The sequence below is a fragment of the Rousettus aegyptiacus genome, unplaced genomic scaffold, assembly GCF_014176215.1.
Source record: "Rousettus aegyptiacus isolate mRouAeg1 unplaced genomic scaffold, mRouAeg1.p scaffold_m13_p_3, whole genome shotgun sequence".
NCBI classification, from domain to species: Eukaryota; Metazoa; Chordata; class Mammalia; order Chiroptera; family Pteropodidae; genus Rousettus; species Rousettus aegyptiacus.
The window spans coordinates 116,317,709-116,338,828 of record NW_023416306.1 but is presented as its reverse complement, the minus strand read 5'-3'; the positions used below and the strand labels follow the sequence as shown (position 1 = coordinate 116,338,828).

At 48.6% G+C, this 21,120-nt stretch overlaps 1 protein-coding gene across 5 annotated transcripts in view; it reads right to left on the bottom strand.

The window, feature by feature from the left end:
* Positions 1 to 80: 80 nt before the first annotated feature.
* Positions 81 to 21,120, bottom strand: part of STARD9 (StAR related lipid transfer domain containing 9) — a 102,693-nt gene continuing 81,653 nt past the window's right edge. For 3 of the 5 annotated variants that reach the window (XM_016144935.2, XM_016144936.2, XM_016144937.2), the window contains 11 exons: positions 10,761 to 20,927; positions 10,377 to 10,574; positions 9,776 to 9,959; positions 9,261 to 9,398; positions 3,777 to 3,894; positions 3,511 to 3,632; positions 3,221 to 3,285; positions 2,879 to 3,081; positions 2,589 to 2,668; positions 2,203 to 2,361; positions 81 to 1,641 (listed from right to left, as the gene is read on the bottom strand). In XM_016144935.2, coding sequence (XP_016000421.2) covers positions 1,540 to 1,641; positions 2,203 to 2,361; positions 2,589 to 2,668; positions 2,879 to 3,081; positions 3,221 to 3,285; positions 3,511 to 3,632; positions 3,777 to 3,894; positions 9,261 to 9,398; positions 9,776 to 9,959; positions 10,377 to 10,574; positions 10,761 to 20,927 — 11,536 coding nt within the window. In that variant the 3' untranslated portion in view covers positions 81 to 1,539. Of the gene's footprint in view, positions 1,642 to 2,202; positions 2,362 to 2,588; positions 2,669 to 2,878; positions 3,082 to 3,220; positions 3,286 to 3,510; positions 3,633 to 3,776; positions 3,895 to 9,260; positions 9,399 to 9,775; positions 9,960 to 10,376; positions 10,575 to 10,760; positions 20,928 to 21,120 lie in introns of those variants that run through there. The other 2 variants (XM_016144938.2, XM_016144939.2) reach the window with 2 other exon arrangements.

Genomic DNA, 21,120 nt, shown 5'->3' with positions numbered 1-21,120 from the left:
GTTAACTGCCATCATAATTTCCAGGCTAAATTCTGAGCTCAAATGATACACTTAGGCCATCTCAAGGTAGTCTTCACTAATTAAAGTACATATCAGACCTTTAATTTACAAGTCTCTGATCATTTCAATCAGCAGTCTCGGTAAGCAATTTATATGAAAAGAGATGGGAGTACATAAATAGGGTGTTAAATATATCGTGTCGCCAAAAAAAAATTAACCAGAAAAATTAAGGTTTAAAGGCAATTTAAAAACCTTCAGTCAATAATGTATAAATAACCAATTCTGAGGTAAGAGAAAAAATCCCGCAAAACTTTTAGAAAAATAAATCTCTGCTGTACTCTACAGAATTTTTACCTTTTAACCATATCGTCTTGATCCCCATACACCTTCTTCCACCAAAGATTCTGAATACCAGAACTGAAGCCCAGAATATCTCCCAACCCTACCACTTCCAGGTAGCCAGAATATTCAAAGCTCACATTCAGCCATGCTAAGGAACAAGAAAATCCATTCTCCATCCCATACTAAAATTGGTGGGGCTACAGCAGCAGGAATGCTCATGAGACCACTGAAGGCTGGGACCCAGGCTCTGAGTGAGGTAAGGAATGCATCTTAGCTTCCCCCTAACAAATGACTGACTTACCTCTTCTAGGAGTTCCAATATCTTCTCTCCAGTCTTCAAAAGACAGGTTTTCATTGAAACTCCTCTTGCCATGTCGGCAGCCAATATCTGGCTGCCCACTTCCTTAACCCCATCCCCATCCTCCCTTAAAAAGTTAGGCCTCGCCTTGAACCCAAATCTGTCCAACCTGCTTTTTCAGTGGTCTTCTCAGTCTACTGAGCTCTGGAGTGATGGCTCCATGACAGAGCATTGCTTAGTACTCCTGACACAGACAAAGACTCAAATGTCCTCTCCTGTGAGGGAAAGGAAGTGGGGCGGGGTGGGGGGTGGGGGGTGATTAATAACACGTTTGGTAAAAAAGGAGAAACGATTCTGAATCGGTGTTCTGGTTTGTGCAGCTCTTTTTTTAAACCAGTTTTCTGTTTTGGTAGTTTCTAACTCTCCATACCAGAGTGGAACTGAACGCTGGAGGCAGATTCTGAGATGAGTCTTTGGCCAATGGCTGCTTCCCTATGAGCCCGAGGGCTGGGCCGCACTAAGGAAGCACCGTGCCAGAGCACCGCAATCTCCCCACTCTGCTGGCTGTGCCCAGTCCTGGTCCTCCAGCAGCTTGTCTCCAGCAGCTTGTCTGCCATAGGGTCCCAAAGACAGGCAAGAAAGGTGAAAAATCCAAGGTGAGTTAGAGCTTCATTTGCTCTGAATGACCAGGACAACCCCCTAGCCCTGCAGAGGTGCCAGCTGTGACCATGTACTCACGGCTTGGCTAGCAACTCGGGGCTGAGTCCTGTCTGCCCAGTTGGCCATAGCAGGTACCCTTGGCTCTTCTTGCATCAGGGTAGAGAGTAACAAGAGTTGCCCCAGCGTCTCTGGAGCATCCTGGGCCTGCATCTCAGTAGCACCATCTTGACAGTGAGATGCTAACTACCAAGGAAGGAAGCCAGTCTGGCTATAACCAGTGGCTGCTGTTTGATGAAGGAGCTTAGTTGCTGAGGGGAAAAACCTGGAGCACCAAGTTCTACCTGAAATAGGAGAGAGAGAGAAAAGTCAAAGATGCAAACAGACCTGAGAGTGTGCTAGGATGCGCTTGGGCCACAACTAGCCCCCCAGGCTATTGTGATGGGAGAAGTTCCTCAGACATTAAGGTCCTGGAGCTTACAGGCCCTGGGCTCTGCTGTTCAGATCTAGGCATCAGTTTTACCTTCCAATGACAAAGGTCAAGTCAGGGAACTGGGAGTGGAGAGTTGAATAGAATAGGTCAGTCATGCTCTCTCTGCTCTGCTGAAACTGTTACATTTCCTTTTCAATGACTCCTCTATCTCCTGAGGGCCCTAGGAACAGCCAGAGGAGGTAGGCTGATGGGCTCTCCAGTAAAAGCAGCTTCAGAGAAGGTTGATTAACTGTCTCATTCCTTCCTTGGATTCCTCACTGACATGCCCCTTGTTGTAACCCAAGAAGCCCTTGAGTCTCAGGTCCCAGGGCCTGGGCACTGAAGGATGTTCAGTAGCTAACAGAAAACTCCCATGTAAGTTCCTGGTCAAATCAAGGTGTGCTGTGAGGCTGGCTGCAGGGGGGTACATCACCTGGGCCAAGTAGATGACTCTGGTGATCTCCTTCCCCTCCATGATTAGGGGCTGCAGGATCCAGGCACTAGGCAAGATCTCCCCTCGGACCATGTCCCTGCTGGGCCTCGGCATGGATGCGTCATACACAGACTGAGCTGCCATGACAGACAGGTGCCCCTGGGGACAGAGAGCCATGTAAATCCTGCCTTTGTGATGTGGATCAAACAGGGCCAGGCTCCAGTGCAGTCAGCATGGGGGAAAGCAGCACCAGGCCAGCTTTCAAGCCACCCTCACCCAACTTGCCTTCCCTTCCTCAGAGGACCTGAGGCCCACAAAGATTTCTTCTCACAACACTCCAGCCCAAATTCTTCCCCCAATAGTTTTACCACAAACAAGGCAGACACCTCTTTGGCTTCCACGCAGACACAACAGAAATCCCGAGGCTGCTTCAGTGCACACAGGGCAGGATTGCACACCAAGTACACTGGAAGGTCAGGGATAGGAAGAGTCAGACGTAGTCCTAAATCCTTCCTTACCCAGGGCCCCGACACCCCATCATGCCACAAGCTGACATCCAGCTGGACCTAGCCTGAGCTATCTTGAGGTAGTCTGAGTACTTGGCCTCCCAAAAGGGCTGCCTCCAACCTGCCACCTGTCCCATGGAGAATAGCCTACGAAGCCTCCCTGGACTTACCCAGGTTGATGCTGTTGGTCACCCGCTGATGCAGCCTCACTGTCTGGATGGGCTTGTGGTAGAGGGGCCATAGGGTGGGGTCACTCACGGCTGCCCACACATGAGACAGTGGCTGGGACACAACCCCAGCCCCCAGGAAGCCATGCCGAGTAGAAGAGAACACCTTGTAGTAGAGCTGCACCTCCTGCTCCTCGCCCTGATAGCTGGCGATACCAAAAATGAGAAGGAGGGGGTGAAAACAAGTTCCAGGGTCACAGATGAGGAGCTCAATCAAGTTGGAGAAGAGAAAGGCAAGGCAAGCAGGACAACGTGGTTAGGACAAGACATTGCATAGGAACTTACTTCCAGCCAGCTGCTGCCTGGCGACTGAAGAGGTTGTACAGATCACCTGAGCAAGCAGCCATCACCTAGGGACACAGTGACCATACCCAAATTAGTGGGTATAGTATAAACCAGACTCTTGGGTTAGTAACTAGGGCCGATGTTTACCAAAGTCCTCTTCTGTCAAAATGGACAGCCACTGAAGCAACTCATGTCAGCCTTGCCGACCTGCCTTCTCCTTCCCACCTCACTCTGCCCCCCAGCCAAGGTCTGTTAAAGGAACAGTGGGGGCAAGTAGAGCAGTTTCTCACATCAGCCATAGAGATGTCTACAATGTGCTTGGCCAAGTCCTGGTAGGAGGAGGAGAAGCAGGTCCCCAGGTTGCACAGACTGGATGGAGAACAGCAACAACTGCCCAGGGAGGCTCTGCGGCCTACAATGAAGATGTGGAGGCTCTGAGACGTCAGGGCCTCGGGACAGCGACAGCCTCCTGAGGGACAGTGACTGCCTTGGATCTAGTAGACCTCAGTCCCCAAAGTCCCCAAACCAGGCAGGGGGCTATGCCCCCATCACTCACTGTAGGCTAAGCTCTTCCAGGGAGACCCAGCCAGATTCAGGTGACTGTTCCTCACTGTAGAACGGCCCCGTACATCCCCTATCCAGGAGTCTCCAGAATCAGGCAAGTTTGTGTCCCCCTGCAGGAGAGAAGATGCTCAAGTCCAGAGCAGAGAAAGCAGAGTGCCAGAAAAAACAACAACAACAACAAAAAACAGTTCAGAATGATCTCTGCCTCTGAAATGCACAACAGTTTCTGACATAAAGACTCAATGAAGAAGATCTTCTGCATTGAGTTTACAGGAATCTAGGTGCCCCAAGAAGTCAACAGCAATATAAACCAGTCCCTGGACAATCTTTCCTCACTCTTCAAGCCACAGGCTCAAAGGCTGCTTGGAGGAAAGTGCCAACAGGGATCAGAATGAACTGGGGCCTGCGATGGAGGGCTCTCTGTACCACCGTGGCAATAGGAATGAGGCCAAGGCTGGAATTGGGTTTAGTGTGAGCAGCATACAAAGCCCAAGAGGGAGGCGGGATGGAGAGTGAAAGCTTGACCCTTAGCTCCAGGTACAGCAGCCGAGTCAAAGGTCCTAATCTGGACCCAGATGGGGATGAGCCTCTGGATCTGCAATAGGGTTGCTTCACCTTTACCTCAGCCAATTCCTCAATGATAGGACCCTTGACCTCTGCTGGATCTAACAGGCACTCACCATCCTACCATTTCTTAATGTAGTGCTACATTTGAAGACAAGAAGAGGTAAGCAAAGACAGTTCTGTCTTCATCCTCACCTCCTTTCCTCCTGGTGCAACATGGAAGTGGCTTCTCTGACTTTAGGCAAATTAAGATTTCGTTCCACCTTAGGAAACTTCTGCTACTGATACCTCTTTCTTCAGTTGCTGCCTCCACCTCTCCCTTGTCACTAGATTCTTATTAGCATTTAAGTACGCAAAAATGCCTCCCACCTTTAAAACCTTTAAAAACCTTTCTCTATAAGTGTCTCTGCTCTCCTGCCAAAAATACATAACCTAAATCTAACCATGAGAAAATAGCAAACATTCCGTAAAATTACTATGAGACAAGGAAAGACTGAGAAATTATTACATAAAAATGGAATGAATAATAATAGAGCAGAAATTAAAGAGTTAGAATCAAAACTGACTCCAGAAGAGATAAAAATCTAAACGCGGAATTAGCAAACTTCTTCAGTAAAGGGGATGGTAAGAAGTATTTAAGGCTTTGTGGACCACTTGAGTGAGAGATGCAACTACTCACCTCTGCCAATTGTAGCACAAAAGCAACTGCAGACAAATGAATGAGCCTGTATTCCAGTAAAAAATTATTTACAAAAATGGGCAGTGAGCCAGATCTGGCCAAAAGGCCATAGTTTGCCAACCCCTGATCTCAAATGACTACTTTCCATAGAAGAAACTTTTCAAAGAACTAATCGCCTCAAACACCAGTCTTTGTCAGTTTCATGAGATATAATTATACCAAATTTTAAAAGATTAGATCATTAAAAAAATCTTTTAATTTCCATCCCCATTTCCCTCTCTCACCCACCTAAATCATCCTGATAGGTTTAGGGTATATCTTTTTGTTTATATGTGTTCTTGAAAAAAAATATTGTTTTGTGTATATATAGTTTTAATTTACACAAACAGTAATATGTTATACCTCATTCTGTTTCACAGTGTTTTCATTTAGTACTCTACCTAGGAGCCCATCTAACCTGTTGCCTCTGACTCCTGCAGAGTATTCCATGTGTGCATTGACCACATTTTATCTATCCATTCTCTCAGGGATGGGTTCTCTAATGGCTTCCAACTCCTTGCCATTTCAAATAATACTTTAATAAACAATTTTATACATATTCCCTCATAAACTCTGCAAGCATTGCTGAGTCATAAGACCCTTTGAGGGTTCTGATACCCCCAAAGTCTTGCCAAAATCTAGTATCATCTGACTTTCTAATTTTTGACAATAGGCATAAAGTTTCCATTACTCTTGTAACTGTACATGAACATTAAAAAAGAAAACGTCTACCTTTTTTTCTATAAAAGGAGCATAGCATTGCCACTAAAATCTGAAATATATTGCAAAACAAAAACTACAGGAAAAAAAATCATATTGATGCAAAATCCTGAATAGAATATTGGCAAATAGACTCTGACAATACATTAAAGTAATAATACATCATATGCCTAAGTATACAATGTATTTGTATATAAGATTAATTCTAGGACTGCAAGAATGGTTCAGTGTTAGCCCCCTAATCAATCAAATCAAATCATCATGCCCAAAGACTATGATATAACCATTCTAGATAAGAATACTCTATAAGATAAGAACAGATGAATACTTCCTTAGTATTGCAAAATACCTCAGCTCAAAAGCTAGCATGTAGCTTAAATGGAGAAGCACTCTCACTAAAACCTGGGCTAAGATAAGGATGCTCACTGTCATCACTATTATTTAATTGATGCTGGAGATACGAGGTAATTCAATTAGAAAAGAAGTAGTAAATAGTGCTACAAAAATTAGAAAGTAAATGGCAAAATGATCAGTGTTTGCAGATGATATAGTTGTACACCTGAAAAAAATCTAAGCAGCAGGACTGTACAAAATGGTAGCAACATGTGGTTATTCAGCATGTGAAATGTGGCTAGGGGAACTTAAAAACAAAAATTTTAATTTAATTTAAGAGAGCTCCCTGTAGTGGTGGCTACTGCATTAGTGAGGATCTAGAGAATTAACCAAAAATAATACAAATACAAATTAATACACAGCGGTCAATAGCTTTCAAATATATAATGGGAGATAAAACCAATTTACAGCAGCAATAAAAAAGGTAAAACACTTAAGAATAAACCTAGTAAGAAATTTGAGAGATGTATAAAGGAAAGAAAGTTCAACATATAAAGAAGGCTTGAACCTACTATGTTCTTGGTTAGGAAATTCCACAGCATAAGATGTGATATTCACATAAAAATAAACGAGAAAGAACACACCAGAAAATTTCAGAAAAATATGAGCAATGGGTTGAAGATATTATAAGCATTAGTAAAAGAAAAGTTGATGTCTTAATCTGGTGAGGCACAGGTGAGCTGCCTAGATGAACTATCTAACAAGCATTATAGTATAGCGACAGCTGGATAGCCATCTGGAAAGAATAAAGTTGGAGCCATACCTCATACTATATATACATTCCAAATGGATTGAAGACTTAAATACAAAAACTAAAACCATACAAGTTCTAGAAGAAATCACAGGAGAAATTCTTTATAACTTTAGAATAGAGAATGTGTTTCTAATTACAATTTGGAACATAGACACTACAAAAGGAAACTGACAAATAAAACTTCCTGACTGTCTCCAAATACAATAAGCAAAGTCAAGAGAGAATAAAGAACTGGGAAAAAATATTTGTGATTCACATTGGGCAAAGGGCTATCTTGCTAATATATAGAGAACTCCTGGAAATGGGCAAAGGATATGAACAGATGGCTCAGTAACAGACCAAATATTTGAAACATGTTGGTGAGAATGTGGGAGAAAGGTAGATTCTCACCTATTGCTAGTGGGAGTAAAAACCAATACATTTGTGAGGGAAAATCTGTCAATATTCATCAAATTTTCTAATGCATGAATTCATTGTACATATCTGGGAATTTATCCCACAGATATATTTGCACATGTATGAAAAGTACATGCACAAAGTTATTCATTGATGCACTGTTTATAACAATAAAAGACTGAACACAACCCAAGGCGGAGGACTAATTAAATAAATTACAAAGCATGCCTGCAATGCAATATTATTCAGCAATGAAAAAGAAAAAGAGAAAGTTCTCTACATTCTCATGTAAAAATATACTGAATGGAAAAAGATATATAAAATACAGAACAGTGACATAATATGCATTATTTTGTATGCACAGACACTCTAGGAAGATTCCCCCCCCCCCCCAAAAAAAAACACCACTGTTTTCCTGGGTGGGGTGAGGGAGAAAGACTAGGTAGATGGGGGACAGGAAGGGTATGCCCCTATATACCACCTTTATATTTATATAATTTTTTGCCTTTTCTACTTTATATATATGAAACATCATGCTTAAGAACATGCAATTAAAGAGAAAAAAGAAACACTATTCAACTGTTGAAAAGGATGAGTCAGCACCAGATTTACTGTTATTCAATATTCAAAAAATATTTTTAAGGAAAAAAAGCAAAGGGACAAATGGGCACAGTATGTTTCCATTCATGTGCTTTACAAGAGGATACACATTCTTACAGATGCACCAACTATCTCTGGAAATATACACCAAACAGGGACAGATTTGCCACTGTTGTAATACTTTTTTTTTTTTTTTTTACTGTGTGAAGTTTTACTTATAATTTCAAATTTTGTATCCTTACCCGGATCTTACCTCTGAGTTCCAGATCTGTATTCCAAATGCCTGACTTTCAACTCCCCCAGCCCAACCCCCCTGCATTTCTCACAGACACTTTTAACCTGGTAAATACAAAATTAGGCTCATGATCTTCCCCACAAAACCTGTCCTCCTCCAGGGCTCCCACTACTGTCAACAGCACCATCCCTTCGGTTGCTCAAGCCCAAAGCCTGAGTTGTTCTCTACTCCTCCCTCTCCCTTCCTCCACATCCAGTCACCAGTCCAATGGATGCTTTCTCTTCTTTGCATCCACATCTGCTCATCTTCACCGGCAGTGCCCTAAACCAAGCAATCCCCGTCTCTCGCTCGCCTTTCCATGGCATTAATGCGTCCACCAGAGCCACTCCTGCCCACTTCTCTTGCACTCATCATTCTGCTCCCTACTTAAAAGCTTTTCAGCAGCTTTTGGGAAGTAACAATCAGATGGATTAGAAAGGAGCCAGAATTCTCAGTAGAGTCTACATGCTCTTGCGTTTTCTAGTCCTTTCTCAAGTCATTCTTCCATCTCACTCTTTACATTCCAGCCACATGGGACTTTCTTTTAGTTTCTCAAACTCTTCCTCCCTCAAAACCTCCCTTGCTAGGCCTTGTGTATCCCCACCTTTCTCTTGACACAACCAGCATGAAGCTTTTACTGAGTTAATTATCTCTCACCCTTCCAGTCTCAGTTTAAACACACTCTTCAGAGCACCATTACTGAGCTTCCAGACTAGGTCAGGGGCCCTATTTTATGCTGGCTTAGCATCTCTTCTTCATAGAACTTAATATAAAAATAATAATCATAAAATAAGCTATTTAATAGTTATCCCTCTAATAGTCTGTTTAAGGACCATAGTTTTGCTCACTGCTATATCCCCAATGCCTAAAATGGTACCTACAAAAGAAACCTGTTGAATGGATGAACAAACAGGGAGAGGGAGACAGAACTAGAGGAAAGACCAAAGGCCATGAAGGAGTCATGTCAGCAGTGGCTTCTAGGAGGAAGAACCTCTTACCCGAACTCTTACCTCAACAGTCCTGGACCCTGGCTTGTGCCTAGCATCTGCCTACTCACCACACTGTCTGGGGACTGGAGCTGGCCTGACAAGGCTGGGCTGCTGTTGTAGCCAGAGGTGACACCAGAGGAGAGGCTTCCATTGGAGCTGGTACACAGGGAGCTGGAGGTACCCAGGGTGTGTAGTTTTTCCTCTTCCTGGGAAGGACAGATCTCCGTCAACCAGCTTCTTGTGCACCCTTACTACACCACCCCCCCCCCCCCGCCACAGCTCCCAAAACCACTCCTGACCTCCCAGCTCCCATCAGCCCCACACTTCCCCCACACTCCCACTCCAACTAAGTACCAAAGTCACCAACCCCCAGGCTCTAGCCCAGGAGACAGGAGCTGGTCTGATGAGGATGACATGTGACAAGAGAATAAGCACAGCTTGGAGCTGGCACCAGGGGTCAAACGCCCTCCTCCAAATGCTACATCCCAGACTGAGAGGCAGTCCCAGCGAAGGCTGACCCAGTCTGAGGTCTGCCCCAAGCTCCAGGCCTACCCTGAAATCAGGAGCTCGCCCCACTCCCCACCCTCAGCAGCTGGGAGATGATCTGTTGGCGGATTCTCAGCTTCTCCTGTTCAGTACGCTCCCGTAGTCGGTCTCGGGCTCGGGCAATCTCCACCTTGGCCTCCTCACGGGCCCTCTGGTATTCTCGTAGCATCAGTTCTATGTCAGAGGGTGGGTGAGCAGACCTCGATGCCGACCCTGGCCTCCTGGAGAAGACGGTAGAGAGATGCCTTCTAACACGGTGGGTGGGTGGTGGCCCTAGCCTCCTCCCATTAGGCCCATTCAATACCTCTCTCCAATGGCCCATCCTCTGTTTGCCCATAGGGTCTTAAGTTTGGTTTTTACATCTCACTTTGAGGCTCAGGCCTGCAGTCTCACATAGCATGTCACAGCTGCTCTGTCCGTCTTCTCCCAGGACTTCTCTCTGCCCACCTCTCCCGCTCGCCACCCACTTCTTTCCCTTTGTCCCAGTCTCCCACAGCTGCCTTCACTTATACACAGACACAACTGTCAAAGGAAGCTACAACCTCCACTCTCCAGGGTGCTAAAATCCAGGCCCTGCTCCCCACAACGTTCTCGCTCCACTGGGCCTGCTCCCTGCAGGGTTCTGCGTTCACCCTTACCTGGTGGTCTCTACAACATCCTTCCTCAGTTGCTGCAGGTATTCTCGGCGCCTGCTGGGTAAGTCAGGGTTGTGGGTGGGGAGGTCCCTGTTAGGCAGGAAGCTCAGTTGTTTCTGGGGACTGAGGCTTCGAGTCCGGCGGAAGTTGTGAAGTCGCTCAGCCCTTTGTCTCCTGAGGGTCTCAATGGTTCGTTTTTGCCTGAGATAAAACATGATGAATTCACTAAAACTGGCCCTGAATGGCCTTACCCATTTTAAGACCTCTGACCCCTGGAAGATCCCAGAGTTGAACAAGGTGAAAGGAACAGCTGGCTATTAGCATTCTCCAGCTCTCCTTCCTCGCAGGCCATCCCTTGCCCTCCCACTCCAGGCCTGTGGCCCTTACCGGGCGTAGAGCTCCTCCCAGGTGGACAGCACGGGTTCATCAGCAGTGAGTGCCTCCCCTGTCCCACTCTGCAGCACCTGGAGCAGGGCATCTGACTCCCCAAAACCATGGTGCAGCTTTGCTTCTGTGAGTTCCATGCTGAGTGAGAGGTTCTGGGCCCCAACTTGCAGGGGGACCTGTTCCCTCTGGGACCGCTCAGGATCCTGACTCTGGTTGTCAGGAGGTTGTGGAGGCCTCTGTTCCTTTTCTCTAGAGCTGAGATCACATCTAGACCCCTGCAACTCCATCATACCTAGCCCCCCAGAAGAACCATGCTGAACCCCACACCAATTACTAAATTTGTTGTGCACTGGGAGGTCCCTCAGGCTGTGATGCTGGGGCTCGGGAGCCATGCATGTCTGGGAACTGGGGCACAGCATGCCCTGAGATTGGCAGGCCTCGGTTGGGCCCAAGGTAGATTCCTGGAGCCCAGTGTTATCAGTCAACTCAGGGACAGGGCAGGGGCTGTGCTGGAGGCCTCCCAATGAGGAACTATCTAGAGTAGACTGTGGTTCCACTGGAGATGCTGACTTCTCACCCCTATTTCCTGTCTTGCTCTGCCAGCAACTTGGCCCTCTACTGCTCAGCGGGCCACATTCCAGGGATGCCATGTCCTCAGGGACAAAGTCAACAGCTGGCTTCTGGCTCCTGCTCCTTGGTGGTAGGGGTGGCACTCTGCTCTGGACCCAGGTGGTGGTGGTCTGGGACTTAAGCTGCTGATAGGACGGCTCTAAGAAATGAACTTGGAGTTGTGGGCTCTGCTGTGGGCTGCCTGGAGAGGTCACCTCAAGGAAAGACCTGCTATCACTTTTTTCTAAGGGACCTCTGCCTTCTCCGCCTGGAGCCTCCACTCTCTGGGAGCCACCTGACTCATCATCAGTGGTTTCGGAAGAATTATTCATTGGAGGCCTGGGGGCATCAAGAGGAAGGTCTGGGCTGGAGATAAGTTTCTGGGGACCTTCAAGAAATTGAGCTGCAGGGGCTGAGAGAAACAAAGAGCCTAGGGGGAGCCCTGACCTTTGCGTGCTAGCACTAAGTATGAGGATTGGGGAAGAGGCCCTGTCTACCAACACGGCACTCATGGGGCTCAGCTCCTGCTGGACCCTAGGCTCTCCAACAGACTCCGTAGCATTGGGGCTGGGCCCTGAGGAGTGAGAGATGCTGAGGCTGGGCGTGCTGACAGCCAGGCAGGGTTCCTCCAGTTGGGAGCTGGGAGGCAGGGAGGCACCAGGAGAAGCCTGGGGGCTCACTGAAGGGAGGTTCTGCCCAAAGGGGGCCTTCTGAAACCTCAAGTGGGATGAGGGTATGGGAGGGCTCTGGGGCCTACAGTAGGTGCTTTCTTCCTGAAGATCTGGGGGTCCTGCTGTTTTCCATGCTGTTTCCTCTGTCTCTCTTTTCAGAGGTGTCCCTGGGACATGTCCATTTTCTTGAGACATAGTAGAGATATCTGAGCCCAGCACTTCAAGGACCACATTGACCTCCTGAGGGCTGGCTGCTGGGGCCCGGAGGCACACAGGTGGTGAGGCCAGGTCAGTCTGGATGCCCTCATCTATGGTGGTCTGAGTACAGCCATCCAACATAAGGGTCTGGGCTGCTTCATCGGGGGTCTCCCTCTTGGTGTTCCGCTCCTTTTCAGCCACACTTGGTTGGGAGAGACTCCCCAACAGCTCTGAGGTACTGTGCAGGAGCTGCGAGAGGTGGAGAGACAGGTTGTGCATGCTGGTCCAGGAGACCAGATCAGAAACTGGCATTGTGCTGACTTCTGACTGAGCAGAGGAGATGTCAGTGTGGTTCCAGAGTGGTCTGCAGCCTAGGGTCTGTGTGCCCTGCTCCAAGGTGTTCACTCTGGGCTGTCCCACAGGGCCACCTGCCTCTGATGGATACGGCAGCATTATCTCATCCACTGGACCTGCAGCACTTCCTTCAGCCCAGGGGGGCTCACTCCTCAGGCAGCCTGCTTCATCAGAGGTGCCCAGGAACTGGGCTCTCTTGTCAGGACCTGTAGTTGGGGCTGCTCCTTCAGGACCAGTCAGCACATGGGAGTTCCCCAAGGCAAGCGAAGAATCCCATACTTTCCAGGGCTCTTGTGAACCTTGGGCATTTTCAATGCTGCTGCATGGGCCTGACAGGGCCTGGGCACTTGCATAAGTGCTGAGGTGGGGGTAGAATGGAGAGTTCTGGTCTTCTAGGCCACTGTCCATGCTGGAGCACCGGGCCATATTTGATGGCACACGGCCCTGGGATGTCTGGCCAGAGGAGACATTGACTGCACTGCCAAACACATACTGCTTCCAGCCAACGCGCCCAGGACCCTCTGCATGCCAGGGCGGGAAGCAGGGACTGGTGTCACTGGAACCGAAGCGCAACACTCCTTTGTCTGCTTTGGAGGGCCACTTCTCTGGCCTGGCCTGGCCACCCGGCCCCTCTGGCTTTCCCCGCTGGGCCTGTTCCAGAGTACCAGATGTCCAGCTAGTCATATTTGGGGTTGGCATGCACGAGGGAGCTGAAGACGTTGGGTATGGAGGGCTGGCAGGTTTAAGGGGTCTGTGATCAGCAGTGCTATTATCCAAGTTAGATGAGGCTTTCTGATTGCAGTCCTCAGCTTTCAGAGATGTTCCCACAGATGACTTTCCTAAGGAATGGCCCCTAGGATGTGGGTTCCATAATTTGTTAGGCTCCCATGTCTCTTCATCTGTGGGGGAAGGAGGCTCCACAGTCAAGTTCAGCTCCTGGAGAGATCGGGAAGAGCTGATCACAGAGAACTGTGGTCTGGGGGAGGACCTGAAGTTTGAGGGCCCAGAGAAGATTGCAATCACAGGGAGTGAGCGCCTGTGGTGGAGAGCCAACTGCTCTCTGCCAGAAGAGGGCTGGCCAGGATTCTGGGTCACGGGCCCCAGTGGGGCAGTGGCAAAGTCTTCAAAGCCTGATGAGAATGTCTTGGACACATGGGCCTTGGCCACAGGCCCATCCTCTCTGCCAGCATCTCTGATCTGATAGCCATCCAAGCCACCTTTATTGGAGTGTAGGGAACAACTGTCCTGGGCAAGGTCTTCACCACCACCCGAAGCCTGCTCTCTCTGTTCCTTTTCCTCCTCCCAGGGATTGTCAGCCTGGGAACTGGAGATACGCTTTAACTTTGTTATGAACTTGGCTTGGCGATCCAAGCCACTATGACTCCTGGACTTGGTGGAAAGTTGTGGCTTTTCTGGAAGGCATCTGATGTCATTTTCAAAACATGCATGCTGTGGTTCCACCGGCAGCTCATTCTCAACAGACGCTTCATTTACATTCAGGGTGTGTGGTCTCTCGATTGTTATAGGTAGCTGTAACTTGGTTTGAGACTCCTGTGCATTCTGGCTACCTAGTGAGCCATCCTGACACTTCCTCAGTGGCTCAGAATACACATCTGTAGGGAAAGGGGCAGCCTCAAGCTCTGTGCTGGCTTTCTTCTCAGCAACCTTTTTCTTAGGATCCCCTATTGACCTTGAGCTTCCATCAGCAACTGAGTGGCTGAGGGAACCTGTCCTCACATCAGGAGCAGAAGGGGAGCTGCAGCCTTGAGCCAGAGATAGGACAGCAGGAGCAGCAGAAGGCTCCAGAGTGCTACAGTCTGTTGGCCCAAATTTCACGTGAATGCCTTGGGGCTCAAGGCCATGTGCCAAGAACATGTCAGGTTCCCCGGAATAGCTCTCTTCTCTTTCATCCATTCCATAGGCCCAGGATGATAATATGCAGGGGAGGGAAGGAGTCTGTGAGGCAGCCTTAGAAGTCCCCTTCCTCAGGTCACCCTCTTTGTAACATAATAAAGTAGGGGAAGGGGAGGAGCAGGCATGAGAAGCAATGGGTTGACAGCTGCACAGTGGTAGGCAAGGAAGAGTTCTGCTGTCTTCTTGCCCCCTAGATGGGCTGAGAGTCCTTCTATCTTCAATGCTCCCTGAGAAGACAACACAATCTGAAGTTTCCTGTGAGCATCGGCATGGGGCCTCCTTCCTAACTCCCCCAGGATGTGGGCTAGGTTTTTGATCTGAAAATGGAGCTGGCCGGGGATGTTTGCTGACAGTCGTGCAAGCTTCTGTCAGCCCAGAGTCAACACTTCCCTTCCGGTTCATACATTGCTGTGAGGGAGCTTCCAGTTCAGCCCTTCTCAGGGCTCCAGGCAGGATGGTGCCTTGTTTGGGACTAGCCCTTCCTTCTTCTAAGCTATTGGAAGCCTTATGGCCTTGGACATGGTCTTGGTTAGACACTGAGAGACTAGCAGAATTCTGATTACAGATCATAAGCTGACTTTCAAAATAGTTTGTTTTTCCTCCCGGTGCAGTCACTAAGAAGTTACCCAAACCTCCTCCGTATGTGGTGTCCAGAGTTCTATGTTCTTGGTACGCTGGTCTGCTCTCCTGACTGCTAGGGGGCACTCCCTCTGCAGTCCCACAGCAAGCTAACTGGCTTTGCCCATGCTGACTCAGTCCAGGATCGTCAGAAGGGTCCTGGGAAGATGAGGTGGCCACTACTTTCTCTGGTGTGACTCTCCGGTCCTCCACCATAGCTGTTGAAGATGGAAGACTATCCGAGTCCAAAAGATCAGCAGAATAAGGTATTCTAGTTGCTTCTTTCTTTTCCTCTATGATTTCAAAAGGGCTAGAGTGACATATAAACCGTTCACATGCTCCCAGGAAATGTCTCAGTTCTCTGGAACAAAGGCTTTTGTCTAGAGCAGGGTCGACATGGGAGGAAGTCTGTGAGGGCTGCCACAGCCCTCTATTAATTTCAGTATTGGGCAGAGGTTGAAAGCTGTCTAAAGAGAGGGCTGTGGCCTGAAGGACTTTCCTCTTATCAGTCCATAGATGTCCTGGTGCAGCAGAGAAAGAGGCCACATGAAATCCCTGCGCTTCGCCCTCATACTTGGTATTGCCTGACACTGGCTGGTCCATTTGTTGACATTGAGGCCTGCCAGGGGCCCTTGAAAAACATTCAGGTTCTAATAAAGTCTCACAGTAAGGAAGGACTGTGCCCGCAGCCACCAAGTCATGAAGCTGCCTTCCCTGGGCCTTTGCCTGTCTGATCTCCTCCAGCTCAGCCAGGCCCGTGGATGTATGGGCAGAGGGCTCCAGGTGTGGCACCACTGGCAGGGACACAGGTGCTGAGAAAGCAGCGCTGGTAGGACTGAGATCCTCAGCTTCCTCCTGTGCCTTCTGCTGCAACCCCCTGCCTTGGTCATTATCTTCTAAGGGACAGCTGGCCCTCTTGTCAAGCTGGCTAGAGGCCCTGTTCAGGGAACTGGCTCTTTTGGTTCCTCTTTGTACAGCTGCCTCAGCTTCAGAAGCAGAACCAGTCCTGGTACTTAAGCCCATTGAAGTGCTTCTGAGGCCCCCACCTTGGTCTTGGGGGCGGGTGCTTGCTGATCTTCTGCCCTCAATCCCCAGGGGAATGTTCTCTGGTACACTGGATTGACCCCGAGATCCCACGGCCATAGACATCACAGGCCCACACCAAGCAGTTTGTGCCATGGAGGAGCCTCCTCTAACATCTCCCTGAGGGCTGTGTCTTCTGGGCTCTCCACTCTGGTCCTGATATCCTGCTCCAGTTACCCAGAAACCATTAGGCATTTTCAACACTGTAGGATCCATTACATAGTCAACTGAAGAGATGCCTATAACATCAGGTGTATGAAGATACCTTCTTGGCAGCCTTGAGGAATCCAAGGGCAAGGTGTTACTCAGGTCTTGATGAGGAGCTGCAGAGCAGTCTGGCTGGCTCAGCAATGGGTTGGTTTCCTGGCTGAAAAATGTGCCCATACAACGCTGGTTTGGACTAGGAAGTTTTTGAGTTAATGAGACCATTCTGTATTCCTCCTGTAGGTTCTCTCCTCTTTGCATAGTCATTTCTTTAACTCCGCCTTGAACTTTTGGCTCCTCTTGCTTAGAACTGCCTATGGGTTTGGCAACATGGCTTTCCTGAAAACCTTTCATAGTCTCCCAGTCCTCAAGACTTCCCAAGCCACAGGGCTGCCCTCTGGAGCTTGCTGATGCATGCACCAACCTGTCCTCCTCCTCAGAAGACCTCTCACACCTGGCCTGCAATGGTGCAGTTCTAGCCAATGCTTTCATTCTCCTTGGAGTAACAGAAATGTTGGTGGACTCTCTGTGAGCTGCACATGTCCCTAAATAATCACAAGCATCCCTGGCAGGTCTGTCTAATACAGCTGGATGGGTGAGCTCTCTCACAAATTTAATGTCTTGTACACATTCCCTTGACTTGAAGGGATTCAGGGTGATTTTCTGGACCTGGGGGTCCCTCCCAAAGCTACTGTTGGCCTCCATTTCTCCAGCTTTGCCATCACTAAAGATAGCATCATCTGTCTGTTCTGGAGAAGATGGCTGATCCTTGAAGGGCAACAGATGTCCAGAGCTGCCTGTTCTCAGGACATGGTCAGCCATCTCCTGGTCCTTCTGGTCCCGGAAAACAAACTCATTACCGACTCCCAGAGTATTGGAAGCACATAGCTGCTTATTCTGCTTGGATTCAAATTCTAAGATACCATTTTCCAGCTGCATTACACTCTTAATTAGCCTAGCCATTTCATTGGCATTATCAAATCTTTTATTCGGTCTCTTTCCAGAAAGTGGTTCTTTGGGATTTAATGTTTCTTGTGACTTTCCAGGGCCCTTGCATTCACTGAGGTTTCTTTCCTGAGAGCATGTGACCGACTGGAATTTTTCATGTGTCGTCTCTGTCCAGGGAAGCCCAGTTTCATTCTTCCCTTCTCCCCTGTGGGTTGGACTCTCATCCTGGGCCATTATCTCTGGGCTGCTTACTCTAGGATGTACTGATCTAGACTTCAAAGGAAAAGCAGCTTTCCCTAGCATGTCTTTTTCAAGGCCTAAATTGATGGTTTTATAGATGAAATCAGACCCGTCCTTGGAAGGGAACTGTCTGTTTATATCAAAGGCCTGGGTCTGTCTTAGGACTGAATTCTGGCCCTGTTCTTCTTCCCCAACTGCCTCAGATTCACAAACAAGGAAAGACTTACTAGACCCGGAACTGTCCGAGGAGACATTGCAATAGGACTGCACAGTGGCCCTGTTTCCCTCTTTGAGTCCTGGAAGACTGTGTTTATTTAAATTTCCAACTTGATTTTCAAACCCACATACTTTTGTTCTGGTGGATGTAAGAAAATGTCTGTTCTGAGCAACAAAAAAATAAACCGAATGATGGCTTTCTTCTTTTACATTTCCAGGGCATTTCCCTATTTCTCCACTAACTTCCTTGGTGTTTGGATCAACTGTCCTCTCTGCTGTGACCTGCTGAGATGAGGCAACCTTAGGATTTTGTTTTTGTAACAGCACTGGCAAATTATTCTCCAAACAAACATTTTGGAGGACTTGGAAGTCATGACCAAAGCCCCAGGCTTCCCTCGGGGAAGGGGAAGGCACTCTTGCTTCTCTGCAAGCTGGGATTTCTAAGGCAGTTTCTGTCAGGGCATCCCGGCTTTTGGTCACATAGAATGCTTCCAAGGGAGGTGGCTGCAGGGAAGATTGGAATGGACTCCAAGGAGTAGAGTGGAGGCATGGCTCTGGACCCGATGGAAAGGCAAAGGAAAGACTAGTGTGTCCTCCAATCGCTTCTTTGGAGCTCTCCTGGTACTGTGCCTTCTCTTCCTTTAGGGGGTGCTGGCTGTTGTGACTTAATTGCCCCACCTGGCCTGAACTATTCTTCCTAAGAGGAGCCGAGCCTTGAGGCCAACAGTCTTCTTTGGCGGCTATGCTGATATTACTGTGACAAGGGTTCTTCAAGAAGCAACATTCATCGGAGGAAGTCATCAATCCAGGCTTCCCACTACTCTGAGAGGACTGTTCCAAGCTATTCTGTTTGACTTCATGTGCTTCTATTGTGGAATTTACGACCTTGTTCTCTACTACAAAGACCTGTGCATTCGTAGTTCCAGAAGTCAATGATTCTACGTCTGCTGAATAATTTCCACTATAACTCAACTCTTTCTCATTAGTTGTAAAGAAATCTGAAGTACCTTCTAACTCAATACTCAAACTCTCCTGTTCTTTCTCTGCTCTCAAAAGCCTAACATGGGGCAGATGGTTGAAATCCGGACTGCTAGATACCCCAGAATCAGTTGCCAATACAGTATCGCCTTTGCCAGAAGCTTGGGTGAGGGAACCCGAGTCTTCCTCAAGAGAGGTAAAAGTTGGCCTGGGCTCTCCTATGGCCTCCAAAACAGGATGAGCTAGTTCAAGCAGGTACTTCTGCTGAAGGGCAGCCCAGTCCCTCTCATGGGCACTGCCTCCATGAGTAAATGAGATGGCAGAGGCAGCCAGCACACTTGATACACTGGAGTTGTTGGATGCTTCAGAGTTGCCCTGCTGGACTGTGTCAGGGGCACCTCTGGCCTGAAAGGTGCCATCAGCTCCTTGCTGAAGAAGCCTGTAAGACCCCCAAAGTGACAGCCTAGTTGTATCAGAAGCAGGAATCGTGTACACAGCTCTTACACTGCAAGGCAGCTCAGCACCACCGGGGGACAGATTGGAGCTGTAAGGCAGGACTGCTTCAGGACATGATGGCTTTAGTTTGTCCATATTTGACCAGTATCCAGGCCTCTCCCAACCACATGGCTGAAATTCCTGGACATCAGGACTTGGACATAAAGAATTCACTGTTCCCGGGGGGCTGCTGGGATTGATCTTAGAGTCACAGGAAAACCAGGAATCCATAGACAACAGAGGACTCCTTCTTGAAACCTGCATGCCTTGGAGAATGTTGGTTTGTTCAGAGGAGCTTGCCTCCACCTCTGACTCAGGCTGCTCATGTGGGGGCTGGGGCTGGGCAGCAAGGTAAAATGAACTGCTCATTGGCAGGATGGCATCCAGCCTGGCTCCTGTTTTGTGGTGGATGGGACCACATCTGCACATTGCCTCCTGGCCCACTATGGACAGACTGGAGGTCTGCAGGTGCCAAAAAGTCTCTGTCGGCATCTCATCAGCCGAACTGAGGAAAGGCTCTTCTTGCTGATCTTCCTCAGTGTCAATCAGGCTATCCAGCGAAAAGCTCCTGTGAGCTTGCGTGAACAGTCCACTGTCTGAGGATGTGGTGAAGCCCCTCACTGAGGCTCTGGCTCTAGTCCTGGGGTGACCATGGCCGTTGGTATATAAACTGTCCCCTGGGCTGCTTTGTGGGCTTTGGTACCCCTTCTCAGCCAGCGAGTCCTCAGATATTTGGCTGTTGTCACTTTCGGAGTTCTCTAGCTCTGAGAGATCACACTCCTTCCCCTGGGGGTCCTCTGGCTGCAGCGGCTCCATCAGGGCTTTGGCATAGACACAGGAGAGAGAATCCACTGAGTAACTGCTATCTGCATCAGACAAATCACCATCTTTTTTTCCCGTGTGACCCACTACTGGGCTGGAATCTGTGAGTGAGGATATGGTGTCTGAGTCTCCTGCACTGTAGTGCTTCTTCAAAGGGCTGCCATGAGGTAAGTGAAAGGACTTTTTGGTAATGTCTCTGATCCTAGCTACCAGCGCCCCCTGCTGTCCTTCTGATGCCCTGCTTGGAGAAGGTGATTTGGATTCTGCCCCAAAAGTCTTGGCTGCCTTTGCATGCCCAGCTGCCTGTTTGGGTCCCCGGGAATGTGAGGAACTGCAAATGGCTCCTTTAGCAGCCTTGTGGGTCCCAACATCCCCTTCTTTTCGCCACCCTGCTGGTGTGTGGCCTGGGTCTGCTAGTCCCTTAGCTCTCCAGGTCTGAGTGGAAGAGGTGAGGGCCTCTGGCTCATGTCTTGGCTTCAGCTTGTTAGCTGGTTGGCCTGGAGATGCTAAGCTCTGGCACACCATCCGAAGGGGCTGCTTACCCACTCTCTCCTTTTCCTGGATGCTGGCAGAGTTGGAGCTCATGGTGAGGCAGGTGCCTGAAGCTGAGGCTTCCCTCCTGGCCAAGGCTGCCCTGGCTGTGCAGAGCTGCCCCTCGCCTGAGGAACAAAGGACATTCTTGCTGAAACTTCCTGTCCTTGCAGGGTAAGAAGCAGCCTGAGACAAATACTCTTCGGATGGGGTGCTCTCTGATGCTTGGTCAGTGGAGTCAGGCATAGAAGGTAACGTGGTAGATAAACCCCAATTCAGTAAAACACTGTGGAGACAAGGAGAGCTAGCTCAGAAAAGAAAGAGGTCCGTACTTTCTGCTGACTGAGGGACTACAAAGTCCCACCTAATTTGCTCTGTAAGAGATTAAAAACTAGGCCAGTGTCACTGTCCCCTAAAGTCTTTGGGGTCAGAGAAAATTTCTATAGGTACAAAAGGAGTCTTGGCTCTCAAAAAGGGCT